The 23,969-nt window shown below is 55.5% G+C and overlaps 4 protein-coding genes across 13 annotated transcripts in view; 2 read left to right on the top strand and 2 right to left on the bottom strand.

Moving 5' to 3' along the window:
- Nucleotides 1-849: 849 nt before the first annotated feature.
- Nucleotides 850-5,260, bottom strand: LOC120512957 (phosphoglycolate phosphatase). The gene is made up of 3 exons (XM_039731839.1): nt 5,220-5,260; nt 4,290-5,125; nt 850-3,218 (listed from the first exon to the last, which is right to left on the bottom strand). The coding sequence occupies exons 1-3, from the start codon at nt 5,258-5,260 to the stop codon at nt 2,893-2,895; spliced, it is 1,203 nt and encodes a 400-aa protein (XP_039587773.1). The 3' UTR covers nt 850-2,892.
- Nucleotides 5,034-14,915, top strand: E4F1 (E4F transcription factor 1). Of its 10 annotated transcripts, none has more exons than XM_039731813.1 (15): nt 5,035-5,548; nt 6,037-6,136; nt 6,577-6,782; nt 6,987-7,107; nt 7,363-7,515; nt 7,991-8,157; nt 8,433-8,660; nt 8,953-9,061; nt 9,619-9,836; nt 10,685-10,883; nt 12,184-12,344; nt 13,024-13,086; nt 13,243-13,700; nt 13,983-14,227; nt 14,291-14,915. In XM_039731813.1, exons 1-13 carry the CDS (start codon nt 5,291-5,293, stop codon nt 13,588-13,590), a joined length of 2,331 nt encoding a protein of 776 aa, XP_039587747.1. In that variant the 5' UTR covers nt 5,035-5,290; the 3' UTR covers nt 13,591-13,700; nt 13,983-14,227; nt 14,291-14,915. The 10 variants fall into 10 exon arrangements, with proteins under 10 accessions (XP_039587750.1, XP_039587747.1, XP_039587746.1 ...); XM_039731812.1 differs by having other exon boundaries at nt 13,983-14,248; nt 14,312-14,915; XM_039731816.1 differs by having other exon boundaries at nt 5,034-5,548; nt 8,436-8,660; nt 13,983-14,915.
- Nucleotides 14,825-22,152, bottom strand: ZDHHC4 (zinc finger DHHC-type palmitoyltransferase 4). Its single transcript, XM_039731838.1, has 6 exons — nt 22,096-22,152; nt 18,858-18,931; nt 17,649-17,827; nt 17,441-17,566; nt 16,410-16,654; nt 14,825-15,704 (listed from the first exon to the last, which is right to left on the bottom strand). Exons 1-6 carry the CDS (start codon nt 22,150-22,152, stop codon nt 15,420-15,422), a joined length of 966 nt encoding a protein of 321 aa, XP_039587772.1. The 3' UTR covers nt 14,825-15,419.
- LOC120513327 (delphilin-like) overlaps nt 21,625-23,969 on the top strand; it is a 41,145-nt gene continuing 38,800 nt past the window's right edge. The window contains 1 exon segment of the mRNA XM_039732653.1: nt 21,625-22,241. The gene's annotated coding sequence lies outside the window, so the exon portion shown is untranslated.

The following is a 23,969-nucleotide window of genomic DNA, read 5'->3' as shown; positions in this document are numbered from 1 at the left end:
CCTGCTGTGCCTGGTGTGATCCTATGCCAGGTATGATCCTGCTGTGCCAGGTGTGATCCTGCTGTGCCTGGTGCTGATCCTGCTGTGCCTGGGTTGCACAGACACACAGACACACCTGTGCCACCCTCGGAGGAAAAGGGAAAAGGGCTGTGCCACAAAGTCACCGCCCCTAGGTGTGCTCCCGCTGTCCCTGGGCTGCACAGACACACAGACACACCTTGCCACCCTCGGAGGAAAAGGGAAAAGGGCTGTGCCACAAAGTCACCGCCCCTGCCCTCACACTGTCACCTGTGTCCTGAGAGCCTCCCTGTGGGAGCAGAGTTCCCTGAGCACACAGAGCCTGAGCAGTCCAGGAGCCCCCAAAACGTTCCAGACCTGACATGACCAAGGTGTGGAGGCAAGGAAAAGGCAAGAATTCCTTCGTGTGATGTCTGTCCAGGGAAAATGCAGGCTTTGGACATTTTCCTATCACACACAGCCCAGGGCTGAACAAACTGGGTGGCAGGAGCCCACAAGAAAGGAGGAGAGGGACTTCGGCCAAGGGCACGGGCAGGGCAAAGGGGAATGCCAGGGTTAGATTTGGTGTTGGAAAGAAATTCTTCCCTGGGAGGGAGGGCACGCCTGGCACAGGTGCCCAGAGCAGCTGGGGCTGCCCATGGGTCCCTGGCAGTGCCCAGGCCAGGCTGGACAGGGCTTGGGGCAGCCTGGGACAGTGGAAGTGTCCCTGCCATGGCAGGGTGGCACTGGGTGGGCTCTGAGGTCCCTTCCAACCCAAACCATCCCTGACCCCCAGGATTCCCAATGCACAGCTGCACCACAGCTCACAGAGACCAGACCAGTGAGACAACGCTGGGGAGAGCAGGTTTGAGTTTAATGGGAATTCAAGTAGAGGATTAAGAACAGTGTGGAAGTCAGAACAGAGATTTGAAGCACGATTGACACCGCCACCAGCCCATGCCAGCACCCTGAGCCCAGGCAGTGGCTCCCTTGCCAGCCAGAGCCCTCGGCAGGGACAGACTGACGAGGGATGCTGCACTCTCTGCTGGCCTTCTCCTGACACAAAAAGCACCACCAGAAACAGAGACTGGATCCAAACCCACAATTACACCAGACACGACCTGCAGTGAGTGCACAATGTCCACCTCCACGTTACCCAGAGCAAGGGCCAGCTCTGCCTCTGGCACTTTGCACAAGAGATTTTCCACACTTCTTCCACAACTCCCACCTCACAAACAAACAGCCCTTCAGAGGCTCAGCCAGTGCTCTGAACACAGAGACCCTCTGGACTGCAGGGTTATTGCTGTACAAAGAAGGTGACAAGTTACCAGGCAGGAAATGGCATCAGCACTGCCCGAGCTCCTCAGCTGGGCAGGAAGGAAAACCAGTGCTCAAATGGAACTGTAGGTACTGGAATCTATGCGATAAAAGCGTGTTATTTGCATATATAATTTTCAGTTAATTCTATAACGCAAAAGCTTTCACTGTGGGATTCAGGCAGCACAGAAACCACCCTGTGGTGAGCCCCTCATTGCCCAATCCCACCTGGAGATCAAGAGGAATCATCCCTGAGCAAGCCAGCACTCCTCCTGCCCACCGTGCCCGGCCCCCGCCGGCACACGCGGAAGATCTGAACCTCAGGGATGGGGAGGAAGCACGAGCTACCCTCACACACAGGCAGCAGCCACAGGGCTGCTGTGGACAGCTCTCCTGGGCACTACATCCTTCACGGACTGACAGGAACTGGGATTGTGCAGCTAAAGCCTCTGATGCTGAGGGAAGTGCAGGAGCTTGGTCTGCATTGATCCAGGGGTTTCTGGGAAGCAGCAGCAGGAATGAGGGACAGTCCTGTGTGGCTACAGACTCTCTGCATTACCAAATGCAACGGTTTAGGAGAATTAAATCAGTGAAATACATTCCTCTCATCCTCCCTCCTGGGAAACAAGATATATTATCAATCATAGTCTCTATTTATAATTTAAATATACTCTTAACTTTATGCTCAGGGAGTGCCAGTGTGTACATGTGCTTTACACACTCTCGACCTTGGACAGACACTGTGTGCAGCAGCCAAGGGCTGGAATTTCGTGGGATCATCCCAATCTGCATCACAAGTGCAATGTGCAGTGGTCAAATGAAGGAGATGAATCTGTGTGACCTGAGGTGGGGCTGTGCCCTTCAAGAGGGCCCCAGCTGGGAAAAAGCCACCCCAAGGGCAAACACCAGCTCCACAAGTGTCTAACCACAACCAGAGCTGCTGCACATCCCAAGAGCCTGAACAGACTGGGCTGAGCCACGGCCCAGCCTGGCCAGGACATGATCCTTCCCCTCAGACCAAGCAGCTCCAGCTGCCCAGCTCAGCGCAGAGGAGCCGTGCAGGGGAGCACCACCAGCACTGCATCCATGCACTACAGCTGCACTGCATGGGTGCACTACAGCTGCACTGCATCCATGCACAACTCCACTGCATCCATGCATTACAACTGCACTGCACGGATGCACCAGAACTGCACTGCACGGATGCATTACAACTCCACTGCATCCATGCACTACAGCTGCACTGCATCCATACACAACTCCACTGCATCCATGCACTACAGCTGCACTGCATGGATGCACTACAACTGCACTGCACGGATGCATTACAACTACACTGCACGGATGCATTACAACTGCACTGCATCCATGCACCACAACTGCACTGCACCCATGCACCACAGCTAAAGCCAGCGGCAAGCCCCAGCCCCTGTAATGCCCCCTTTGTTCAAAGTGCATTTCAGACTGAGATGTAAACAGAACCGTACCGAGAGGACAGCGAGGGGACAAGTGAAGGGTTCTAACCCCGGGGAGTGCCCGGTGGGCACGCCACTGCCACGGGGCTGCTGCCCGGGCCCGTTACTCCCCCAGCGCCGGGAGCAGGTCGGCGATGCTGTCCACGTAGTAGTCGGGGACCAGGCTGTGCCTGGCGGGACAGCCGCTGTCCTGGTGGCCCCGCACCTCGTCCAGCGCCGTCACGCCGGTCAGGGTGAGCAGCGTGGTGAGGCCGCAGCTGTTGCCCATCAGGATGTCCGTGTCCAGCCGGTCCCCCACCATGATGGTGCGCGCGGGGTCCACCGGGAACTCCCCGGCCACGCAGTCGAACATGAAGCGGTTGGGCTTGCCCACGATGAACGCCTCGCGCTGCGCCGCCGTCTCCACGGCCTTCACCAGGCAGCCCGTGCCTGTGGGAACAGGGACAGGGATTAGGGACAGAGGGCATCTCCACGGCCTTCACCAGGCAGCCCGTGCCTGTGGGAACAGGGACAGGGATTAGGGACACAGGGCATCTCCACAGCCTTCACCAGGAATCCTAGCCTTCACCAGGCACCCCATCCCTGTGCGAACAGGGAGAGGGATTAGGGACAGACAGTGTCTGTATGGCCTTCACCAGGCAGCCCGTGCCTGTGGGAACAGGGACAGGGATTAGGGACAGACAGCGTCTCCATAGCCTTCACCAGGAATCCTAGCCTTCACCAGGCACCCCATCCCTGTGGGAACAGGGAGAGGGATTAGGGACAGTGTCTCCATGGCCTTCACCAGGCACCTTGTGCCTGCGGGAATACAGAGAGGGATTAGGGACAGTGTCTGCATGGCCTTCACCAGGCACCCCGTGCCTGTGGGAACACAGAGAGGGATTAGGGACAGTGTCTGCACAGCCTTCACCAGGCAGCCCGTGCCTGTGGGAACAGGGACAGGGATTAGGGACAGAAGGCTTTCGATGCCCACAGGAGCCAGGACAAACCCCCCCCAGGACACTGGGGATGGACACTTCAGCTTTACAGGCAGAGGGACGAGTGGGTCCCAGGAAAAGTGGTGCTTAAAGCCTGCCAGGAGATGGGAATTGCATCCCACAGTGGCAAAAGGGAACTCCCATCTGCAAGTAAAGGATCAATAAGGATTCTCTCTCTTTAAGGGTGCTGTGGAAAGGCTCTGGGAAGCCCAGGCTGCCTCAAAGAACCCCAGGACAGCTGGAGCTGAGGGACCTCTGGAGATGATGCAGTCCAACCCCCCTAGAAGAAAAGGCCACCTGGATTAGGTGACACAGGAGCGTGCCAAGGCGAGTTTGGAACACCTCCAGAAACTCCACACCCTCCCCGGGCAGCCGCTCCAGCGCTCCGCCACTCCCCGGGCCAAAAGGCTCTTCCCGAGGTCGAGGAACAACTCTACCAACACCACCCCGAGGCGTGCCCAGCAGAGCACGGAGACCCCCCGCCCCACCCCCGGGACCCCCCGCTCCCGCTCGCCCCGCGCACCGGGGATGCCGGCGCCGCCCTCGAGCGGCAGCCGGTGGTCGCGGTTGGTGCCGACCAGGAGGCACTCGGCGCCGCCGCGCAGCAGGTACCGCAGCGCCTGGCACAGCTTGGCGTAGCTGAAGTGCTCGTCGAAGCCCACGAGCACGGCGCGCACGGCGGGCTCCAGCGGCGCCTGCAGCCAGTCGCGGGGCGCGGGCCCGGGCAGCGCGGCGGGCCCGGGCCCGAGGTGCGGGATGCCCACGGCCTCCAGCTCGGCGGCCAGCGCGGCGCTGCCCAGCACGTAGGCGGCGGCGCCGGGCGGCAGCGCCTGCCGCAGGTAGCGGGCGGCGCAGAAGGCCGAGCTGAAGACGTGCCGGGGCTCGGCGGGCGGGAAGCCCAGGCGCCGCAGCTTCTCGGTGTAGGCCGCGCGCGTCCGCCCGCTGTTGTTGGTCACGTAGCACAGCCGCTTGCCCGCCGCCGCCAGCCGGCCCAGCGCCTCCGCCGCGCCGCTCACGGCCGCCTCGCCGCGCCACAGCACGCCGTCGCAGTCGAAGAGCAGCGTGTCGGCGTTGGCCAGCACGGCCCGCGCCGCCTCGCCCTCGGCCCGCGTCCCTGTGGGGGGGCGCTGATGGCGGCCACGCCCCCCGCGCCGGGAGCCGGCGCCCGGTGTCCCCTCCGTCCTCCCGCACGTCGCCGCCGATGGCGCCCGGCGCGCTGCGCTCTCATTGGCCGCCCGGCCCGAGGGCCCGCCCCCCGCGCGCTGCCATTGGCCAGGGCGCGCCGGGGCTCGGTCGGTACCGCGCTGGGCCACTCCGCGGTAACTCCTCGGGAACTGCTCGGGCTCCGCTCCGCCGGGGCTCGGCGGTCACCGGGGCGAGCGGAGGGACCGCGCCCCGACAGCGCCCGACAGCGCCCGGAACCGCCGCGCGGCGGGCGCGTTCCCCGCCGAGCCCCGTCCCGTTGTTATGACGACACGGCCGTAAAGCCGCCATCTTGCGGCGCGTTGCGACACGGGGGCCGCGATGGCAACGGGCGCGGGGCCGGCGGCGCTTACGGCAGCAGCGGCCGGGCCGGGCCGGGGCGCCCGGTGCCGGTGCCCGGTGCCGTGGCCCGGCCCCGCTGACGGCGCTCTCCCCGCAGACGAGGATGACGTGCACCGCTGCGGGCGCTGCCAGTCCGAGTTCAGCTCGCTGCAGGAGTTCGTGCAGCACAAGCTGCAGAAGCGCTGCCAGCGCCCTCCCGACGCGCTGGCCGGCCTGCTCGGGCAGGACGGACAAAAGGTGACTGCGAGCTTTTATCAAAAATCCCGTGTCGGGCTTTTCCCCTCCTGAGGAGCTGAGGGTTTCAGGAGAGAAATGTAAATAATAATTGTCTGCTGTAGAATGCAACAGGTGCAGCTGGGATTGGGGCAGGTGGGTTGTTTCTAATTAAGAGCCAATCACAGATGAAGCTGCATCGGGCCCTGAGAGTCACAACGTTTTGTTACGCATTCTATTCTTGTTCTGTGTAGGTTTCCGATCATTTTTTTCTCTCTGTTCTTTTAGTATAGTTTTAATGTAGTATTTTACTATAATATATATCATAATATAACAAACCAGCCTTCTGAAAATAGAGTCAAGCCTTGCGTCTCCACACATGCAGAGTTACCAACAGGTGACAGCGGCTTCTCCCAGCCTGGGCTGGAAATCATTCGGGTCTGCTGGGTTGGAGGGAGGGAGCAGTGTGCTCAGGCGAGCAGAACTGCCTGCTGAGGGCTGCTCTGTGCCAGCAGGTGGTTCCTGCTGTCGAGGAGTCCATCACTGTTGCTCACATTGTCGTTGAAGCCTCTTCCATAGCAGAGGAGATCAGCGACGCCTCGGCCATCGTAGGTGAGCTCTGGCAGTGCCGTGGCACCCCGGGGGGGTCTGGTACCTGTTCCCTCATCTGTGACCTTCCTGATGGCTTTGGGTGGGTGACACCTCCGTGTCACTGGGATTTGGGGCTGTTCCCACAGAGCCCTGGGCCAGCTCTGCAATCCTCTCCCACCAGGGCCGTGGAATAGCCATGGGATGGGTTGGGTTGGACAATTCCTTTGCAATAGCTATTCTAAACCTACCCTCCTTCAGCTTAATTAATACAACTAATTAATACAAATTAGATGTTAAACTCTGTTCCAGAAGTGCCCATTTATGCTGCCATAATGAGGAGGTTGCAAATACTCCAGTGGCAGGTTTAAAACATCTTTTCTCCTTCTTCCTGCTGACATGCTGAGACAGGGGATGGTTTGTTGTCCTGCAAGGAACCCAACTGTGTCCCCACCTTTTCCCAGGCAGTGGGCACATCAAAGAGGTCATTGTAGCAGGAGAGCACGTGTTTGAGAGCCCGAATGGCCACGTGGATGGGGAGGTCAGTGAGGAGCAGGGCAGCCCCGAGGAGCAGGAGCAGGACATGTCCAGCGAGCTGATCAAGGTCAAGCTGCAGGTCAACAAGGAGGGGCGATACGTGTGTGAGCTGTGCCAGAAGACATTTAAAACTGTGAGTAGCCCCTCTGCTGGTGTGGCTTGGGGAGCCTTTTAGGCTAAGAGATGCCAAGACTCAGCAGCAGTGTGCTTTACTGCCTGCCACCCTTCCCAGAGGGAAGTTCTGCCTTCACAAGGAGCCTTGTTGTTGTTCTTTACAGCTAAAATGTAAAATCTTTAAACTCTTTGGAACGTCTCTTAAAGGAAATTCTTTCCCTAGGCCAGCATCCTCAAAGCTCACATGATCACTCACAGCAGCAGGAAGGACTATGAGTGCAAACTCTGTGGGACTTCCTTTAGGACAAAGGGGTCTCTGATCCGACACCATCGGCGGCACACGGGTGAGAGTTCTCCCAAACAGAGCTCCTTCTTACTGGAGCTGTTTGTGGTTATCCATTTGCCTTCCAGTGGAATTCCTTGCTGCTTCCCATGTTTTGCTGAGCTGAGACCATTGGGGGCTGGGAGGCAGTGGAAGGTTCTGGGATAGGCACAGTCATGTTCTCTAGAAAGCTGAATATGTTCTTCAGCCTGTCATACAGTGCTGATCCTGGCAGTGCTGGCTTTAACATGGTTGTTTTGATTCTTGTAATTTCCAGATGAAAGACCTTACAAATGCAAGAAATGTGGGAAAAGCTTCCGGGAATCAGGAGCTTTGACTCGGCACCTTAAATCTCTGACGCCTTGCACTGAAAAAATCCGCTTCAACGTGACCAAAGAAATAGTTGTCAACAAAGATGATCTGCCATCAGGTCAGTGATGCTGCCAGGACCTGCCTCCTGTCTGAGAAAGCCAAACCCTCACAGCACTTGGAATAGAAATTCCTTCTGACACAGGGTGCCAGAGCAGCTGTGGCTGCCCCTGGATCCCTGGCAGTGCCCAAGGCCAGGCTGGACAGGGCTTGGTGCAGCCTGAGATGGTGGAAGGTGTCCCTGCCATGGCAGGGGTGGCACTGGATGACCTGTAAGATCCCTTCCAACCCAAACCATTCCATGATTCTTGTTTATGATAAGAAGTATTCCCACGGTTTTGAAATTACATTTTCTATACCAGAAAAAAGTAATTTATAGAGCAAAGTTATTACCTTGAAGCCAGGTGTGAACTCAAGAATGTTTGAGAATCTGGTACCAAGGTGGTGTTAACAGGCACCTTGTGCTCTGAGGCAGGTTTTTTAGGGCACAGGGAGTTGCTGAGGGGTGCATTTCCCCACGTGGTTCATCCCTGCAGGGCCCTGCAGCTCCAGCACAGACACGGTGTCCTCCATAGCGAGCGAATCCATCGAGGCCTCTCCTGTCATCCACCTCGTGACAGATGCAAAAGGCAATGTGCTCCATGAGGTCCACGTGCAGATGCAGGAGCTTCCCGTGGTGGATGCAAAACCCCTGGAGCCAGATGTGAGTGTTGTTTGCCTCAAACACCCTCTGTGTGTTTTACACAAAGAACATTCCTCGTGAGCAGAGGTGTCTCGGGTACTGACAGTAAATCCGGGTGTGGAATGAACTTGGTGGGCTTGTGCCACCTCCTCCTCCTCCTCAGCCCGAGGTATTCCCTGGTTGATCTTTGCACCCCACAGCACAGCACTGCAGACCCCAGAGAGAGTGGCCCTGCAGCAGTGTTGCTGTAAAACGTTGTGGGTTGGCTGTGCCCAACTTCCTCTCTGTTCCTTCAGCAGCCGCATCCTGAGGAGCTGCCCTGCGAGGGGGAGGTGAACAGTGAGAACCTGCTGAGGCAGGCCATGAGGAATTCGGGCATTGTCATCGAGAGAGTGGCCGTGGAGGAGGTGCAGAAGCCAGAGGAACCTGTGGCAGCTGCTCCAGAAGAGCTGGAAAACAAAGGGGTGGAAGTAGAAGAGGAGCCTTGTGGGGAGCAGTGTGCTAAACTGGAAGGAGCAGAGTCTGTATGTTTGTATTCCATCAACAGATTCATTTTTTAACCTTCCTTGTCTCTATTTGGTTGTGGGCAGCACTGTTGTCCTCATGTGTCTGCCTGTGGCTTTGTGTCAGGTTTTAGAGTTACATTGTGCAGGTGTGATTTAAGGAAGATGTTCCTTCAGGCACATGGTGTCTCTTTTCACAACAGAGAACTCTTTCCTGTCAAAGCTGCAGTGCTTAACTGGGAATTTGGGTAGCAATCCTAACTGGACACACCAGTACAAAAATAGAAAAGCAGTTTTCCCATTTTCTGTCCAGCAGACACCTGCAGAAAGAACCAACGGGTACAAACGTTACATTTGCTCTCACTGTAATGAAGCCTTCAGTGAAGCTGCTGCCCTGGAAACTCACAGCAAGAGTCACACAGGTAAAGTGCTGCTGGGGCTGCTGTGTGGCATGAGCTGTGGCTCAGTGAGCTCAGCCATGCACAGCTCCCCTGAGGAGGAGAGACTGCAGGAGCTGGGCCTGGTCAGTCTGGAGAAGGGAAGGCTGAGAGGGGATCCATCAATCCATACAAATCCCTCCCAGGGGTGTCAGAGGATGGTGCCAGACTCTGTTCAGTGACAGGATGAGGAGCAATGGCCAGGAACTAAAACACAGCAAGTTCCATGTTGACATGAGGAAAAACCACTTTGCAATGAGGGTGGCAGAACCCTGGACACATTCCTGTGTCACCTGCTCCAGGTGACCCTGCCTGGGCACAGGGCTGGACTGGATGATCCCCAGAGGTCCCTTCCCACCCCAGAGGTCCCTTCCCAACCCAGCTATTTTGGGGTTCTGTGAAAGCCCACACACATGGTTGACAATACAATTCCTCCCCTTCTCCAGGTCACTTTTTATAACACTTCAGTCACACCTGTACCACATCCTTGTGCTGCAGCTTGCCCTGGATCAACCACACATTTTCCCCCTGTGTCCCTCCAGAGTACAAACCTTTCAAGTGTGAGGAGTGTGGCAAGGAGTTCACCAAGGGCTACCTGCTGAAGAAGCACCAGGAGGTGCACGTGAACGAGCGGCGGTTCCGCTGCGGGGAGTGTGGCAAGCTCTACAAGACCATAGCCCACGTCAAGGGGCACCGGCGCGTGCACTCGGACGAGCGGCCCTACGCCTGCCCCAAGTGCGGCAAGCGCTACAAGACAAAGGTGGGCCCCCCTCCCAAACCTCCTCAGGGCATGCCCAGAGCCTGGCTTTGGCACAGGGCAGGAGGCTTTGCTCCTCAGAGAGCTCGCCTGTCTCGTGTAGCCCAGAGAAGTTGTGGCTGCTCCGTCCCTGCGAGTGTACAAGGCTGGATTGGACAGGGCTCGGAGGAACCTGGGATAGTGAAAGGTGTCCCTGCCCGTGGCAGGGGGGTGGAACAAGATGTTCCTTACAGTTCTTTCTAACCTAAACCATTCAGTGATTCTGTGAGCTGAAACTCCAGAAAGATGTTGGGGTTTAGTGGGCAAAAGGACAGTCTTTGTAAAACCATCACGTTTCTGAAGAAACTGTTCCTTTATGTGTGGAGCAAATATGTAATAACAGTGTCCTGGTTCTGGCCAGGACTGGGTTAATTTTTGCAGTAGCCAGGAGGGTGCATGGCTAGAACAATCTGGTGTGGGGGGAAAGGGGTTCCTTCTGTCTATTATTAGGGCAGGTGAGTTGCTCACCTCTTTCTTGCACTCTCCGTGCAAGAAACTATCAATAGTGGTTTTTTATCTTATTTCTGTTTCTGGTAAATTGTTCTTATCTCAATCCATGATCTTCACCTTTTGTGCCTCCAATTCTCCTCCCCAGCCCACTGTGAGGGGAGGGGGAGAGGGAGAACGAGTGAGTGGCTCATGGTTTGGAGAGTCACGGTGTGAGCACTGACTTGGGAAGTACCATTCCTAAACCACCACCCCAGAAAACCATCCTCATGCCCTATATAAAACGTTGAGTTCCAATGTGGGAGGAAACCTGTGAGCTGGCCGTGTCCTTGCTGAGCCCTTGCCTTGCCTCCCTGGGCGTGCAGAACGCCCAGCAGGTGCATTTCCGGACCCACCTGGAGGACAAGCCCTACGTGTGCCAGTTCTGCAGCCGGGGCTTCCGGGAGAAGGGCTCCCTGGTGCGCCACATCCGCCACCACACCGGCGAGAAGCCCTTCAAGTGCTACAAGTGCGGCCGCGGCTTCGCCGAGCACGGCACCCTCAACAGGCACCTCAAAACCAAAGGTGAGCAGTGCCTCCCACTGTGGGGACACGACTCCATTTTGCTCAGAAGGCTGATTTATTGTGTTATATATTATATTAAAATACTATACTAAAACTATACTAAAAGAACAGAGAGAGAAGAAAGATCAGAAGGTTACAAAGACCAAGAATAGAATAGAATAGAATAGAATAGAATAGAATAGAATAGAATAGAATAGAATAGAATAGAATAGAATAGAATAGAATAGAATAGAATAGAATAGAATAGAATAGAATAGAATAGAATAGAATAGAATAGAATAGAATGCCTAACAGAATCTTGTGACTGCTCACAGCCTTGGCACAGGTAGCTGTGATTGGTCATCAATTAAAAACAATCCATATGGAGCAATGGAAGATGCGCCTGTTGCATTCCACAGCAGCAGATAGTTATTGTTTACATTTCTTTCCTGAGGCTCTCAGCTCCTCAGGATGGGAAAATCCTAGGAAAGGATTTTTCATAAAATATCATGGTTGCAGAGCAGGGCTGCCCTGGGCTTGCACCTGGGAGTGGATCTCAGCAGCTGACAGAAGCAGAGGACACATCTCAAGCAATGTCAAGGGAAATATAGGTTGGATATTAGGAAAGGTTTTTTACAGAAAGTTCTGGAATGGTGTGCCCAGGAGGTGGTGGAGTCACCATCCCTGGATGTGTTTAAACCAAGACTGGATGTGGCACTCAGTGCCATGGTTTGCTTGAGGTGCTAGGGCTGGGTTGGACTCGATCTTGAAGGTCTCTTCCAAGCTGGTCATTCTGTGAATTCTGTGGATCTAATGGCCCACATGGAGTTCTGGGAAGGAAATGTCTGGGTAAAGTTTTACCAATGATCTGGTCTGGTGGGATTAGCTGAACTGGACTTGCTGCTCCTTTAGCTCCTAGACAGGGATTTCCAGACTTCTTCAGGTAGTGCTGACGGTGTTATTCCAAAGGAACAATGCAAGTTTACTGGAGGAAAAAATGGACTTTTGTAGGAGATACTGAGATGTATCAGCAGAAAAGATCAATTATGTAAAATATTACCAAATTCTTACTGTATGTTACTCACAAATGGCTTGGAAACCCTTGAGTGGTTTTACCACCTGAATTTACCCATGTGGTGCTTGGAGTTGCACTGGAGAGCTGCTCTGCTCCTGGTGGCACTGGGACTCTCCTGGGCTGTTCCTTGGCTTGTCCTGGTGGGCCAGGAGCCCCTCACGTGCCACTGGTCACTTGTCCGTGGCATCCCCTTGCTGCTGCTGGAGATGGTCACAAAAAATGATGTTTTTCTGGACTCCCATGCAGGCGGCTGCCTCCTGGCTATGAAAGAGGTGGAAGAAGTGATAGTGTCAGAGGAGAGCCAGTCTGCTGACAACCTGGCAGCCACGGTCCTTTCGGAGGATCCGCACACGGTGCTGGTGGAGTTCTCCTCGGTGGTGGCAGACACCCAGGAGTACATCATCGAGGTGAGGAGGGGCAGCCAGCCTGCTCACGGGGAGCTTGGCACAGGCTTTGGTCAGGAAAAACTGCAGTTGTTCATGTTCCTGCTCCAGGCTCTGCCCTGCCTGCAGTGGGATCAGCCTTGTTTGGGAGGAAAGCACTTGGAGCCTCCCCACCCTCCCAAAGTGCTGTGTGTGCCAGGAGGCTGAGCCTGAGGACTGACCACACCAGATTTTAGGTCCTCACAAGCTTGCTTCAGCTTTCCCTCCTATTTTCTCCCATTTCTATTTAATTTACTGTGCCCCAGATAATCTCTGTTGTTTCTAACAGAGGCTGCCAAAAGCAATGAATTCTGCATTTCACTTTCTCCCCTCTGTCACACAGAGCCAGTTCTCAGCAGGGTAACACAGCTCAGTCGTTGAGTGCTGCTGTAGTTCTCCTCCAGTAGGAGAAAAATCTGCTGCGTGGCCAAATCCTGCTGAGGGAGGACATTCTCTTTCAGTTATTTGTCAACATTGTGCATTCCTTTTAAGTAGTTCCTGATAATGGGATTGGGAGGGAATGTCAAGGAGTTGTCTTTGGAGCAGCTGCTGCATGTGAGTGGAACAGAAAGACTTGTGCAAAAGATCTTAGTGAATTATATCCAAGTGATAAAATTCTTTTTATAAGAACCTAAAAAGAGAATAATCTTATTTTGTCTTCCAGACTTCTACCGAAGACATGGAGACCAGTGAAGCTACTGAAATAATAGAGGGAACAAGGCACGAGGTAAAGCAGTGGCAGGAGGGGTGACACGTTGCAGAGTGTGTGTTCCTGGGGTGAACAGCTGGAGCAGCTGGATGCAGAGCTGCTCCTGCCGCCGCCCCGTGCAGTGAAAACTGCTCCTAACCACGCCAGCCAACGCAGCAGCCCTGTCCCCTGCAGGTGGACAGCCACATCATGAAGGTGGTGCAGCAGATCGTCAACCAGGCCAACTCGGGCCACCAGATCATCGTGCAGAACGTCACCGTGGCCGAGGGCGCCGCGGCCGCCGACGCCGCCGACACCATCACCATCGCCACGCCCGAGAGCCTCACCGAGCAGGTGGCCATGACGCTGGCCTCGGCCATCGGCGACGGCGCCGTGCTGGCCGCCGAGGGCGGGCTGGCCGCGCAGGAGGCCACCGTCACCATGGTGGCCTCCGAGGACATCGAGATCATGGAGCACGCGGGCGAGTTCGTGATCGCCGCCGCGCAGGAGGGCGAGGTGGAGGTGCAGACCGTGATCGTGTGAGGGGCTGCGGCGGCACAGCCGCGCTCGGGCTGCTCGGGGAGCACGCGAGTGGTCAGGGGACAGGGCAGGTCTGAAACAGGACAGGGCAGGTGTGAAACGGGACAGGGCAGGTCTGAAATGGGGCAGGAAAGGGGAGAGGGCAGGTGTGAAATGGGACAGGAAAGGGGACAGGGCAGGTGTGAAACGGGGCAGGGCAGGGCTGAATGGGGCAGGTCTGAAACGGGACAGGGCAGGTCTGAAACGGGACAGGGCAGGTCTGAAACGGGACAGGGCAGGTCTGAAACGGGACAGGGCAGGTCTGAAACGGGACAGGGCAGGTCTGAAACGGGACAGGGCAGGTCTGAAATGGGGCAGGAAAGGGGACAGGGCAGGTGTGAAACGGGGCAGGGCAGGTCTGAATGGGGCAGGTCTGAAACGGGACAGGGCAGGTCTGAAATGGGACAGGACAGGTCTAAAATGGGACAAGACAGGCCCAAAGGGGACAGGGCAGGTCTAAAATGGGATAGAACAGGTCTAAAATGGGATAGAACAGGTCTGAAACGGGACAGGACAGGTCTAAAACTGGATAGAACAGGTCTGAAATGGGAGAGGACAGGTCTAAAATGGGATATAACAGGTCTAAATTGGGAGAGGACAGGTCTAAAATGGGATATAACAGGTCTAAGTTGGGAGAGGACAGGTCTAAAACTGGATAGAACAGGTCTAAAATGGGATATAACAGGGCAGGACTGAGGTGTTCTCAGTCTCAAACCAACACTGGGAGTTAAACCCTTGGCCTGGTCACCCCAGGAGACTGACAGGTCCCAAGTGGCACTCAGTGTTCTGTACAGCAGCCTCGAATTAAGGAGGATCCTTTGGGAGTCAGCCCCCTGTGCCCAGCACTGGGACAGCAGTGGTCTGGTTTTTAAAAGGATTCAGAAAGTGTAGCAAGTGTGTGGGGGTCTCACGAGGGATTATTGAAATATATGCATTTAAAACAAGTTGAGAAAACCAAACCTAAGGAGTGGTGGTGTGTGCTGAGCACCACTGAAACACTCTCATGCCTTTAACCTCACTCCTTCAGGCCTCCCAAGGCACGGTACTGCAGTATTTCTCTTTTCTTTGGTATCCTGGACAAGTAGCCTTATGTACTGGTCTATGAATGCATCATTGTACCCTGCAATGCCAGCCAGGCTGCTCTGAGAGCCAGCCTGGGGGCTGGAAAGCCATATTGTATAGCAATTTGGTTTTTTTTAACCATATATGGATTTTTAATTGCATATTGTACAGATTTGGCATGTAAATAAATACATTTTTAAAAATAAAATTATTTAAAGTTCTTACTACATTTTTTTTTCCAATTTCTATTCTATTATACTCAAACAGAAGAATTTCTGGAAGGAGAGGAGAATTTAATTTCCTTCCTGAAGTTAGTGCTTCAAAGGTCAGTAGGACACGGTTTCTGCTGGTAAGACCCTGCCAGAAATCATTCTTTCAGCTCAATACACACAAGCTGCTGTAGCCATTGTTAACAGTCATGGCTTAATTGTTTCCCAAAGAAAGATACAAAAAGATGCTGCTCCCTCCAAATTGACAGGAGCTCTGTTAGCCCTTGCCAGAGGTAAAGATTCACTTTGGGAAGATGGACAAAGCCCTGTGTGCAGGGGCCAGGACTGGGCTGGCCCTGAGTCCCACTGAGGGAGGGAGCTCCAGTGATGCTCTGCTGAGGCACCAGTGTGTGAATTCTGCAGTAATCCTGTTCCAAAATCTGCCTGGGGCAGCCAAGCCCAGTGCTGAACTCCAGTCTTAGAAAACATTTAAAAATGCCCAGAGAAACACCAGCAATATCTTCATGTTTTCTTCTTCCTTTCCAGCACGGTGGGAGGGTTAAAGATTTCCTTCAAATTCCTCCAGATGCCTTTGGAATAAATGTTTCTGTAGACGAGGGGTCTGGCCTGAGGCTGTGAGGGGAGAGGGGGGGAGCCCCCCAACCTTCGGGATTTGCACCATTCATTGGTGGTCTGGTTGGTGAGGGCCAGGTACAGGCTGAAGGTGCAGTATCCCCCCAGCACGAGGGTGAGCAGGATGACAAACCCCAGCATGAAGACAATCCTGGGGAAATTCAGGAAAAGGTGCTGCAGAGAGAGAGAGGAGTGAGTTAGAACGTGGGAGGGCTGAATCCCATGGGCACAGCAGGGCCCAGCTGCAGTGCACATCCATTGCATGTGGAACTGTGCATTCCAGGGTGCTGTGTCCTGCTTGGGCACCTCCACCCAGGCACCTCAGCGACTCTCAGCTGTTTCCTGAACTTCACTACAGCAGCTGATCACTGGAATGGAAATTCCATCTCTGTGAACCAGAGCTGCCGAGTGACAGATCCTGCAGACAGGAGGCTGTAGGATGGGAAGTGCTGTGAGAAAAACACCCCATTCCCAAAGTATTCAGCAGTGGCACTTTTCTAAATCTAGTTATATGTATAAAACAGCTAAAACCCTGCAGTCCATCCCAAAACCCTGCAGTCCATCCGTGAAACAGCTAAAACCCTGCAGTCTGTCCCAAAACCCTGTAGTCCATCCCAAACCCTGCAGTCTGTCCCAAACCCTGCAGTCCATCCCAAAACTCTGCAGTCCATCCCAAACCCTGCAGTCTGTCCCCAAACCCTGCAGTCCATCCCAAACCCTGCAGTCTGTCCCAAACCCTGCAGTCTGCAGTCTGTCCCAAACCTCTGTCCCAAACCCTTCAGTCTGTCCCAAACCCTGCAGTCCATCCCAAACCCCGCAGTCTGTCCTGTGCTGGGGGAACAGGACGTTGTTCAGTGCCGGACAGAACACAGGACGGACCTGGACGAGGAGGGGGATGTCCACGGGGTGCTCCTGGCCCTGGCCATCGCGGTAGGAGCCGTGCAGGGCGTTGGAGAGCAGCAGCAGCTGGGCGAGCAGGGCAGCGCTGACGGCAGCCAGGGCGCCGGCGGTGGCCGCCAGGGACAGCAGGTACAGCAGGAAGGCGCCGGCGTTGCGCGCCCCGATGCAGTTGTTCACCCACACGCAGTGGTGGTCAAAGCGGTGCACGCACGCCCTGCACACGCCTCCAGGGGCAGGGGCAAAACGAGAGCCTTGGCACTTTGTTCTGCAGTAGGCGGTTTGAGCTTTATGTGTGGGTTTGATTTTTTTAAGATGAAAATATGTGGGAGTTGCAGTCAGGGTTTAGCCGACTGTAACCTTGAATAAATTCAATTCTCTATCCTAAGAAAAACAATGTATTTCGTTTCCTCTTTTATTCACCAAGATTGCTGCTCCAAGACTTTGCTTTCTCTGACAGTACTGCCAGGCAAAGCACCTGGAAGGCAGAGATGAGAGCTCCCACCTTTATTCTAGGTGATAAAAAGAGGTGGTGGACTTATCCCTGGCAGGGCTCCAGGTCAGGCTGGCAGGCCTTGGAGCACCCTGGGCCAGTGGAAGGTGTCCCTGCCCCTGGCAGGGGGCATGAGATGGGCTTTAAAGATCCCTCCCAGCCCAAACCATTACAGGACTCTGTGACTATGAAACAGAAAATCCTGATCTGAGGTCCTGGCAGGTGACAATTTCTCATTTATAATAATTTCTCATTTATAATTCCAGCTGCTCACAAGCTCAGCTGTTCCTGACTGTGAATTATCCCTCAGAACTGGTAAATTCTGTGAGCAGAAACAGCACCCAACCAGCTCCAGGGATGGGCAAATGCAGCAGTGACCTGGGACCCCAGGAGCACAAGCACAGCCCTGTGAGCACTGAGCTGGTAACAGAACAGCTGTGGTGGGAGCTGCAGCTCCCGGGGGAGGATGCCCTCGGGAAGGTCCTACTGCCACAGTAATCGAGGAATTTCAGATCCTTACTGCAGTGCTTGGACCGGGCTGGTTTCTGCACGGCGCACGTGGGACACACGAGGCCTCTCTGAAACAGCACCCCATCGTAGGCATAAACCTCAGCCAGGGATGCAGCGTTGGATTTCGTTACTGTGCCTGCCAAAGAGGCGAGAAAAAGAACTCAAACATGGCATTCGTAGCACTTTCTTCTGTTTTCAGAGCACGAGTGTGATCTGACCTGGGTCGGCCCGGGAGCAGAGCAGGAAGCAGCCCAGGTTGGCAGCCAGCAGCAGGTAGGGCAGGAGCAGCAGCAGGAGGGGGAACTGCAGCTCCCAGCAGTACCCAAACACCTCGCAGGTGTACTCCCCAAACACTGCAGCCTGCAGGGCCACGTGCAGCACCACAAACAAACAGCTCCTGCCGAGGAAAGGGGACAGCAGTTAATACCAGCATCCTGATTAACAGGTCAAGTACACTCAGAGGTGATCAAAGACTTTCCAAATGCAGGGAGACGCCTCTTTTAGGTTTTCAGGCCAGCTTGGATTGCATATTAATAGTGTTTTCTCCATCCACTGGCTTCTCCTTCTCGTCTTCCCACATATACTCCTTTAAATATGTCAGCTAAATTCCCTGCTTTATTCACATGTCCTTTGGATGTTTTTTCCCTGTCAGTACAAAGTCTTATAATCCCTTGCTGCTGACAAAATATGCCACAGCAACGGGCCACAAAACATTCTGCCAGAAGACATTTGCTACTCTGAAAGCAAAGAAAAAGCCCCAAAAATAATCTTTAAAACTCCACAATAATAAAACCAGCTGTTAGGAAATAAGGGTGGCAGGAGGTGGGCAGTGAGCACCAGTTCCAGAGAATGTGCAGAATCCCAGCACCTCTGGCAGTGTTAGAGCAGGCACAGAACCAGCCCAGCACAGCTGCAGATTCACAGCCCTGAGGCCACTGTCACAGCGAGCTGCTGTCCCCAGGGAAAAGGTATTTAAATCCTTCCTGAGGCACCAGAGTTCACAGACACACAAAATCCACCTGGATGCAGGGGCAGGCTCCCCCTCAGCCACCTGGACAGCCAGGCTGCTGGACTGAGGCTAATGGGATTGGGGGCAGAGGATGGAGGCTGGGACAGTCTGACTCCGTGCAGCTGCCACAGAGGCTGGGGTAATTCCTGTGGGGCTGCAGCATCCCAGCACAGTCACCAACATCTGCTACTGAGCCACGTTATCCTCATTTGTCAATGTGTTCAAACATTCCAGGCACCACCCCCCAAACAAGGAGCAGGGGAGGCAGAGACAAAGGGACTCTGTAACCCCTGCCAGGCACCCCAAATGGACACAGGGTGTCTCAGGGTAATACTGAGAGCTCTGACGGTGGCAGGAGATCCCAAGAGCAACCAGGAATCAGGGTAAAAAGGAATGGCAAAGCATGGAAGGGCAATACCTCGTGTGGAAGAGCCTGTGCAGGGCCCGCTGTGCCACCCTCTGCAGCTGCCGGGGGAGCACCAGTGACAGCACCTGAGGACATGAAGCTCTGTGTCACCCGGCCATCCCTGCTGCTCAGATTTCACTGCAAGTCCCTCACCCTCAGCTCTGGAGCTGCACAGCCCCAGCACTGGGCAGCAGGATCCTTTTCAGGGGCTTCCCACCACAGAATCAAAGGTGGGAGAGACCTTCATGCAGTCCAGCCATAACACAGAACCACAGAAGGCTGGACAAGGCTTCACATCCCTCGAGTCCCAGCTGTGACAGACCCCCACCTTGTCCCAGCCCAGAGCTCTGAGTGCCACCTGCAGTCCCTCCCTGGACACCCCCAGGGATGGGGACCCCAAACCTCCCGCGCCTGAGCCCCCTCTCCGTGAGGAGGGAAGAGAGGCAGGAATGCTGCCGGGGTTTTCCACAGGGGAATGAGGTTCCATGCCCCTGGGAGCCCCCCAGGCCCAAGCAAACGTATCTGGGTTAATGTGTGAAAGTTCTAAGGAGCTTAGGCTGGGTTAAGCAGGGGATAGAACTGAGCAATTCCCCAGCCACAATATGCTCCATCAGCCCATCTGACAGCCCAGGGGAGATAAGCGAAGGGATAAAGCTGGTGGCCCCCAGAAAAGAGAGGGGAAAAAAACCCCACGAGCCACCAAACCCCAAAAATCCAGTTTGTGCAGCCCCAGCCCGATGGCTCCGTGTCCAATTGTCCTTCCCAGCAGAGCCTGCCCTGCTGAAGGAGCTGCCCTGCTCAGGGAGGGGCTCCCTGGGGCAGGGACGAGCCCCAGGGATCGCTGCTCCGAGTGACAATCTCTACAGCAACACAGCAATTACAGAGGCTGTGCCTATTTCTAGCTGACACGGAGGCAAAAATATGCAGTGAGAGCTTCTTGCCTCAGATGTGAAAGACCAGCAGGCAACAAGCATATGTGGAGCTGAGAAGATGCTAAATATTTTGGTGTGAACTGCTGCGTCGCAGCTCGGCGGCTCGAGGGACGAGTGTTTGCAAAAATAAAGTTGTTTTTTTTCAAGTGTGCTGCAAGAGGAAACCAAACCCAGCAAAAAGAACCTGCAGGAAACCTCAGCACTCTGCAGGGTAGTGCCCAGTGCCCTGAGCTGCTCCCCCGTGGCCCCTCCAGGCCCTTCCCCACCCCCTGCCCCTCCTCTGGATGCTCTCTAAGGGCTTCAGACCCTGCTGATATTCTGGGGTTTGCATTGCATTGCTCCTTATCTTAAAATAATTTATCTTGTAATAATTTACCTTGTATTGTGACCTTGCACTCAGCATTGCCTGTATTTACATCCCAGGTAAAATATTGATTATATCCACATATATTTATTTCCCAGGCACAAGTATTGACTGGATTCCTCCAGACAGTGGCTTCATACCACAGCAGGAATTTAATTGCTGCTGTTTAAACACTTCATAGCAGCAGCTATTAAGATATGGGGGGAAAAAAAAATCAATTTCTCTGCACAGTGTGTCTATAAACCAAAAGGAAGTATAATACCAGTAATAAAAAAAAGTCTGTCTGAACTCCTGTGAACAGCATTAAACATAATTTACAATTTAAGTGATAATTCTCTCATCCTTTACCTTCCAGAAGTATTACAGCATTTTTTTCCCCTTTTCATTCAGACACAGCCCAACAGACAGAAAAACGAACTGGTGCTTTCCCAATTCCCCATTTTCACAATAAAATGCCAATTCTTAATCCTCTTTTAAAGCTCCTCATTCCTGCTCCTTTCTTAGAGAACAAGAGCCTGCAGCATTAGTACACACATTAAAGAGCTTTCCCTCAAATATCTGCCACCACTTATAATTCTCTCCCGATTTTAATCCTCAAACATCCCCCACCTTTTCCCTCTTGATGACAGCAGCAATTCCACAAAACTGCAAATTCCTGTTTAATTTTCCCAAGCTGTGTTGTGGTGTTAGTGAAGAGGGCACTCCTGGCGTGGTGAGAAGCTCCATCCTCACCCCAGGCAGGGACAGCAGCTGGCAGACCCAAGGGATTTGTACTGCCTGCTTGGGCAGGGTTTAACCATCTCAAAGGAAGTGCACGTCCACTTCTAGCTCACTTCCTTGAGAGCAGGCATTAAAACAGGGTGAAATATCTATATCTATATCTATATCTATATCTATATCTATATCTATATCTATATCTATATCTATATCTATATCTATATCATTGCCTGAGCCCGGGGATGGAGGCACCGAGGGCGCTGCTTGGTGCAGCTCTGAAACACAAACGCGCAATCCCCACATCCTTTAGGCTAGAAATTTCCATCCTTTCGGCTGGAAATGGCCTCCCAGCCCACGGAGCCCCGGCTGTGCCCATGCCCACCTTGTCCCCAGCCCAGAGCTCAGTGCCACCTCCAGGAATTCCTGGGACACTCCGGGGATGGGCACTGCAAACCCCCCTGGGCAGTTCCAGTGCCTGAGCAGCCTTCCCACGGGGAAATTCCTGCTGTGCCCGCCCTGCCCCTCCCCTGGCCCAGCCTGGGGCCGTTCCCTCTCCTCCTGTCCCGTTCCCTGGGATAAGACCCCAAATCCCCCCGGCTGTCCCCTCCGGGCAGGAGCTGCGCAGAGCCAGACATCCCTCCTGCTCCCCGTTTTCCTCCAGGCCGAGCCCCTCCCCAGCTCCCTCGGGACGTCCCCAGCCGCTCCCGGCCCCGCTCCCTTCCCTGGCCGCGCCGCAGCCCCGGGGCTCACCGGGGCCGGCCCCGAGCAGCCGCGGCCCGGCGGAAGCGGCGCCGCTCCGGCTCCCGGTGCTGCCAGCGCCCTCCGGCGCCCCGGCGGGAGCGGGGCACAGCCGCGGAGGCCGAGGGGGAACACAGCCGTGGAAACACCCGCGGAACGAGCCCGCAGCCCCCGCGGTGCCGCAACCCGCAGCCCCGGGCCGGTGATGCGCTGCCTCCGTCCCCTCGCTGTGCCATCCTCAGCAACCGCCAGAAATTCCCGCAGCCTGAGGGAGTTTTTGTTGGAGTCCCCAAAGCAGAATTCCCGTGCCTTCCCGGGGCTGGGAGCGCGATGTTCCCCGGTAGCCCCGGTCCCCCGGTCCCGCCGTGCCCAGGTGCGCGGCTCGCTGCCCCGGTGCCGGTCTCACCTGGGCCGGGCTGAGCTCCGCACCCTGAGCGCTCCCGGCTCAGCCCGGCCCTGCGGGGCTGACAGCTGAGACCGCCGGGGCCGATCGGGTTACGGGCCTGCCTGCCTGGAAGCTGCCAGAGAAACGCTCCGGGGGCGGCCGCGCCGCCATCCCGAGGCTCCCCAAGGCTCCCAAGGGCTGGGATGGTTTTCCCGGCTCCGGGGCCCGCTGTGCCGCTGGCTGCAGCTCGGACAGCACAGGTAAGCCTTCCAGGGATGCCCCAGGGGCTTCGGCCAAAGAGGAGAAGAATCGTCGTGGTGGGAGGCAGGAGAGGAGCTTGAGTTTCAGGAAGAGTCTTTTTTTTTTCCCTTGGTAAGCCCAGTGCACCAAACAGGACATGAGAGGGAGAGATGCAGCCAAAATATTCCCGGGGCACAGCTGTCTTGGAGTGCAGCCCAACACATTGGGTCCTGGTGGAGGATGGAGGGAAAAAACATTTCCCCCAACCTGCTGAGACAGCAGAATTTCTGCAGGTACAGAAACAGCTCGGCTCGGTCACTGGATGGCACAGAAGGGGCTGGGGTGGGCACCAGGGGGTTTATCTGTGGGGGACAGGCAGGCACAGGGTGTGTGCCATGGTCCCTGGGCACAGCCAGGCCAGGAGCTGCAGGGAGGGCACTGGGACTGGCACCGGCACTGGGGCTGGCACCAGCAGTGCCCACTCTGGGTGCCCTCACAGGCTGTGCTCAAGGACAAGCAGCCAGCAAAGAGCTGGGCAGAGGCTGAGACTCAGAGGGGTGAAGCTCGCTCAGTCCAAGCACTGAAAATCACTCAGAAAATCTCATCTGGCCAAAGCCTGGCAGAAGGTTTTAATGGAAGGCACATCCATTCACTCGGGATCCCAGAACTCAGCTCTTTCGAGGATTAACATTTGCTGTCAGTGTTTAAAGTGCTCAGGTCAGTTAAAAATGGAGGGAAAAGAGGCAATTACCTCACTGGCTGAACAACAACAACAACAAAAGGGAATTAATTGCAGTTTTAACTGTTTGGGCAGGGAATGGCAACAGAGATGCTGAGTTTGTAGGAGCTGTGGTGTCAGTGCCAGCTCAGGGGGACAGATGCCCCAAAGCCCCGGGATTACTGCTCAGAAGGAGATTTGTGCAGCAGAACCTGCCAGAAAGGAGCTGCAGGGGACAGGAGGAGCAGGAGGAGGAGGAAGGAGTGGGTTTCAATCCCCTGAGGCAGTGACATGACCACAGAGGTCCCGAGAAGGAGGAAAACCCCGCAGCTCTCCTTGCCCAGCCCCATGCCAGCTGTGCCAGCTGTGCCAGCTGTGCCAGCTGTCCTGGGAGGTTTCCCAGCCCATCCATCGCCCGGCAGCACGGCCGTGCCGGAGCCGAGGTGGGGGGGATCACGGCGTGGTCCAGGGGGAGATGCAGACCCCCCTCCCGCTGGAGCCGCGGCAGGACGTGTAATTCCCTGAAACCTCTTAGCGTGCTAAGCCCCGGCATCCCTCGGTGCCGGGGAAGCCGAGGAGAAAATCAGAAATAGCAGCTTAAGGGACAGTCGGTGACAGAGCGGGGGGCTCTGCGGCCAAACGCTCCCTGCTCCCCCTGCCGGGACCCCTCATCCCCTCAGGGAGCAGCCTGGGGACAGCTCTGCTCTCTGGGACAGCTCTGCTGGCTGGGACAGCTCTGCTCCCTGGGGACAGCTCTGCTCTCTGGGACAGCTCTGCTGGCTGGGACAGCTCTGCTCCCTGGGGACAGCTCTGCTCTCTGGGACAGCTCTGCTGGCTGGGACAGCTCTGCTCCCTGGGGACAGCTCTGCTCTCTGGGACAGCTCTGCTGGCTGGGACAGCTCTGCTCCCTGGGGACAGCTCTGCTCTCTGGGACAGCTCTGCTGGCTGGGACAGCTCTGCTCCCTGGGGACAGCTCTGCTCTCTGGGACAGCTCTGCTGGCTGGGACAGCTCTGCTCCCTGGGGACAGCT

This window comes from Passer montanus, unplaced genomic scaffold, assembly GCF_014805655.1.
Source record: "Passer montanus isolate IOZ18808 unplaced genomic scaffold, ASM1480565v1 scaffold8, whole genome shotgun sequence".
NCBI lineage: Eukaryota > Metazoa > Chordata > Aves > Passeriformes > Passeridae > Passer > Passer montanus.
Note: the sequence above shows the minus strand (reverse complement) of the source record. Positions and strands in the feature narration are given on the sequence as shown.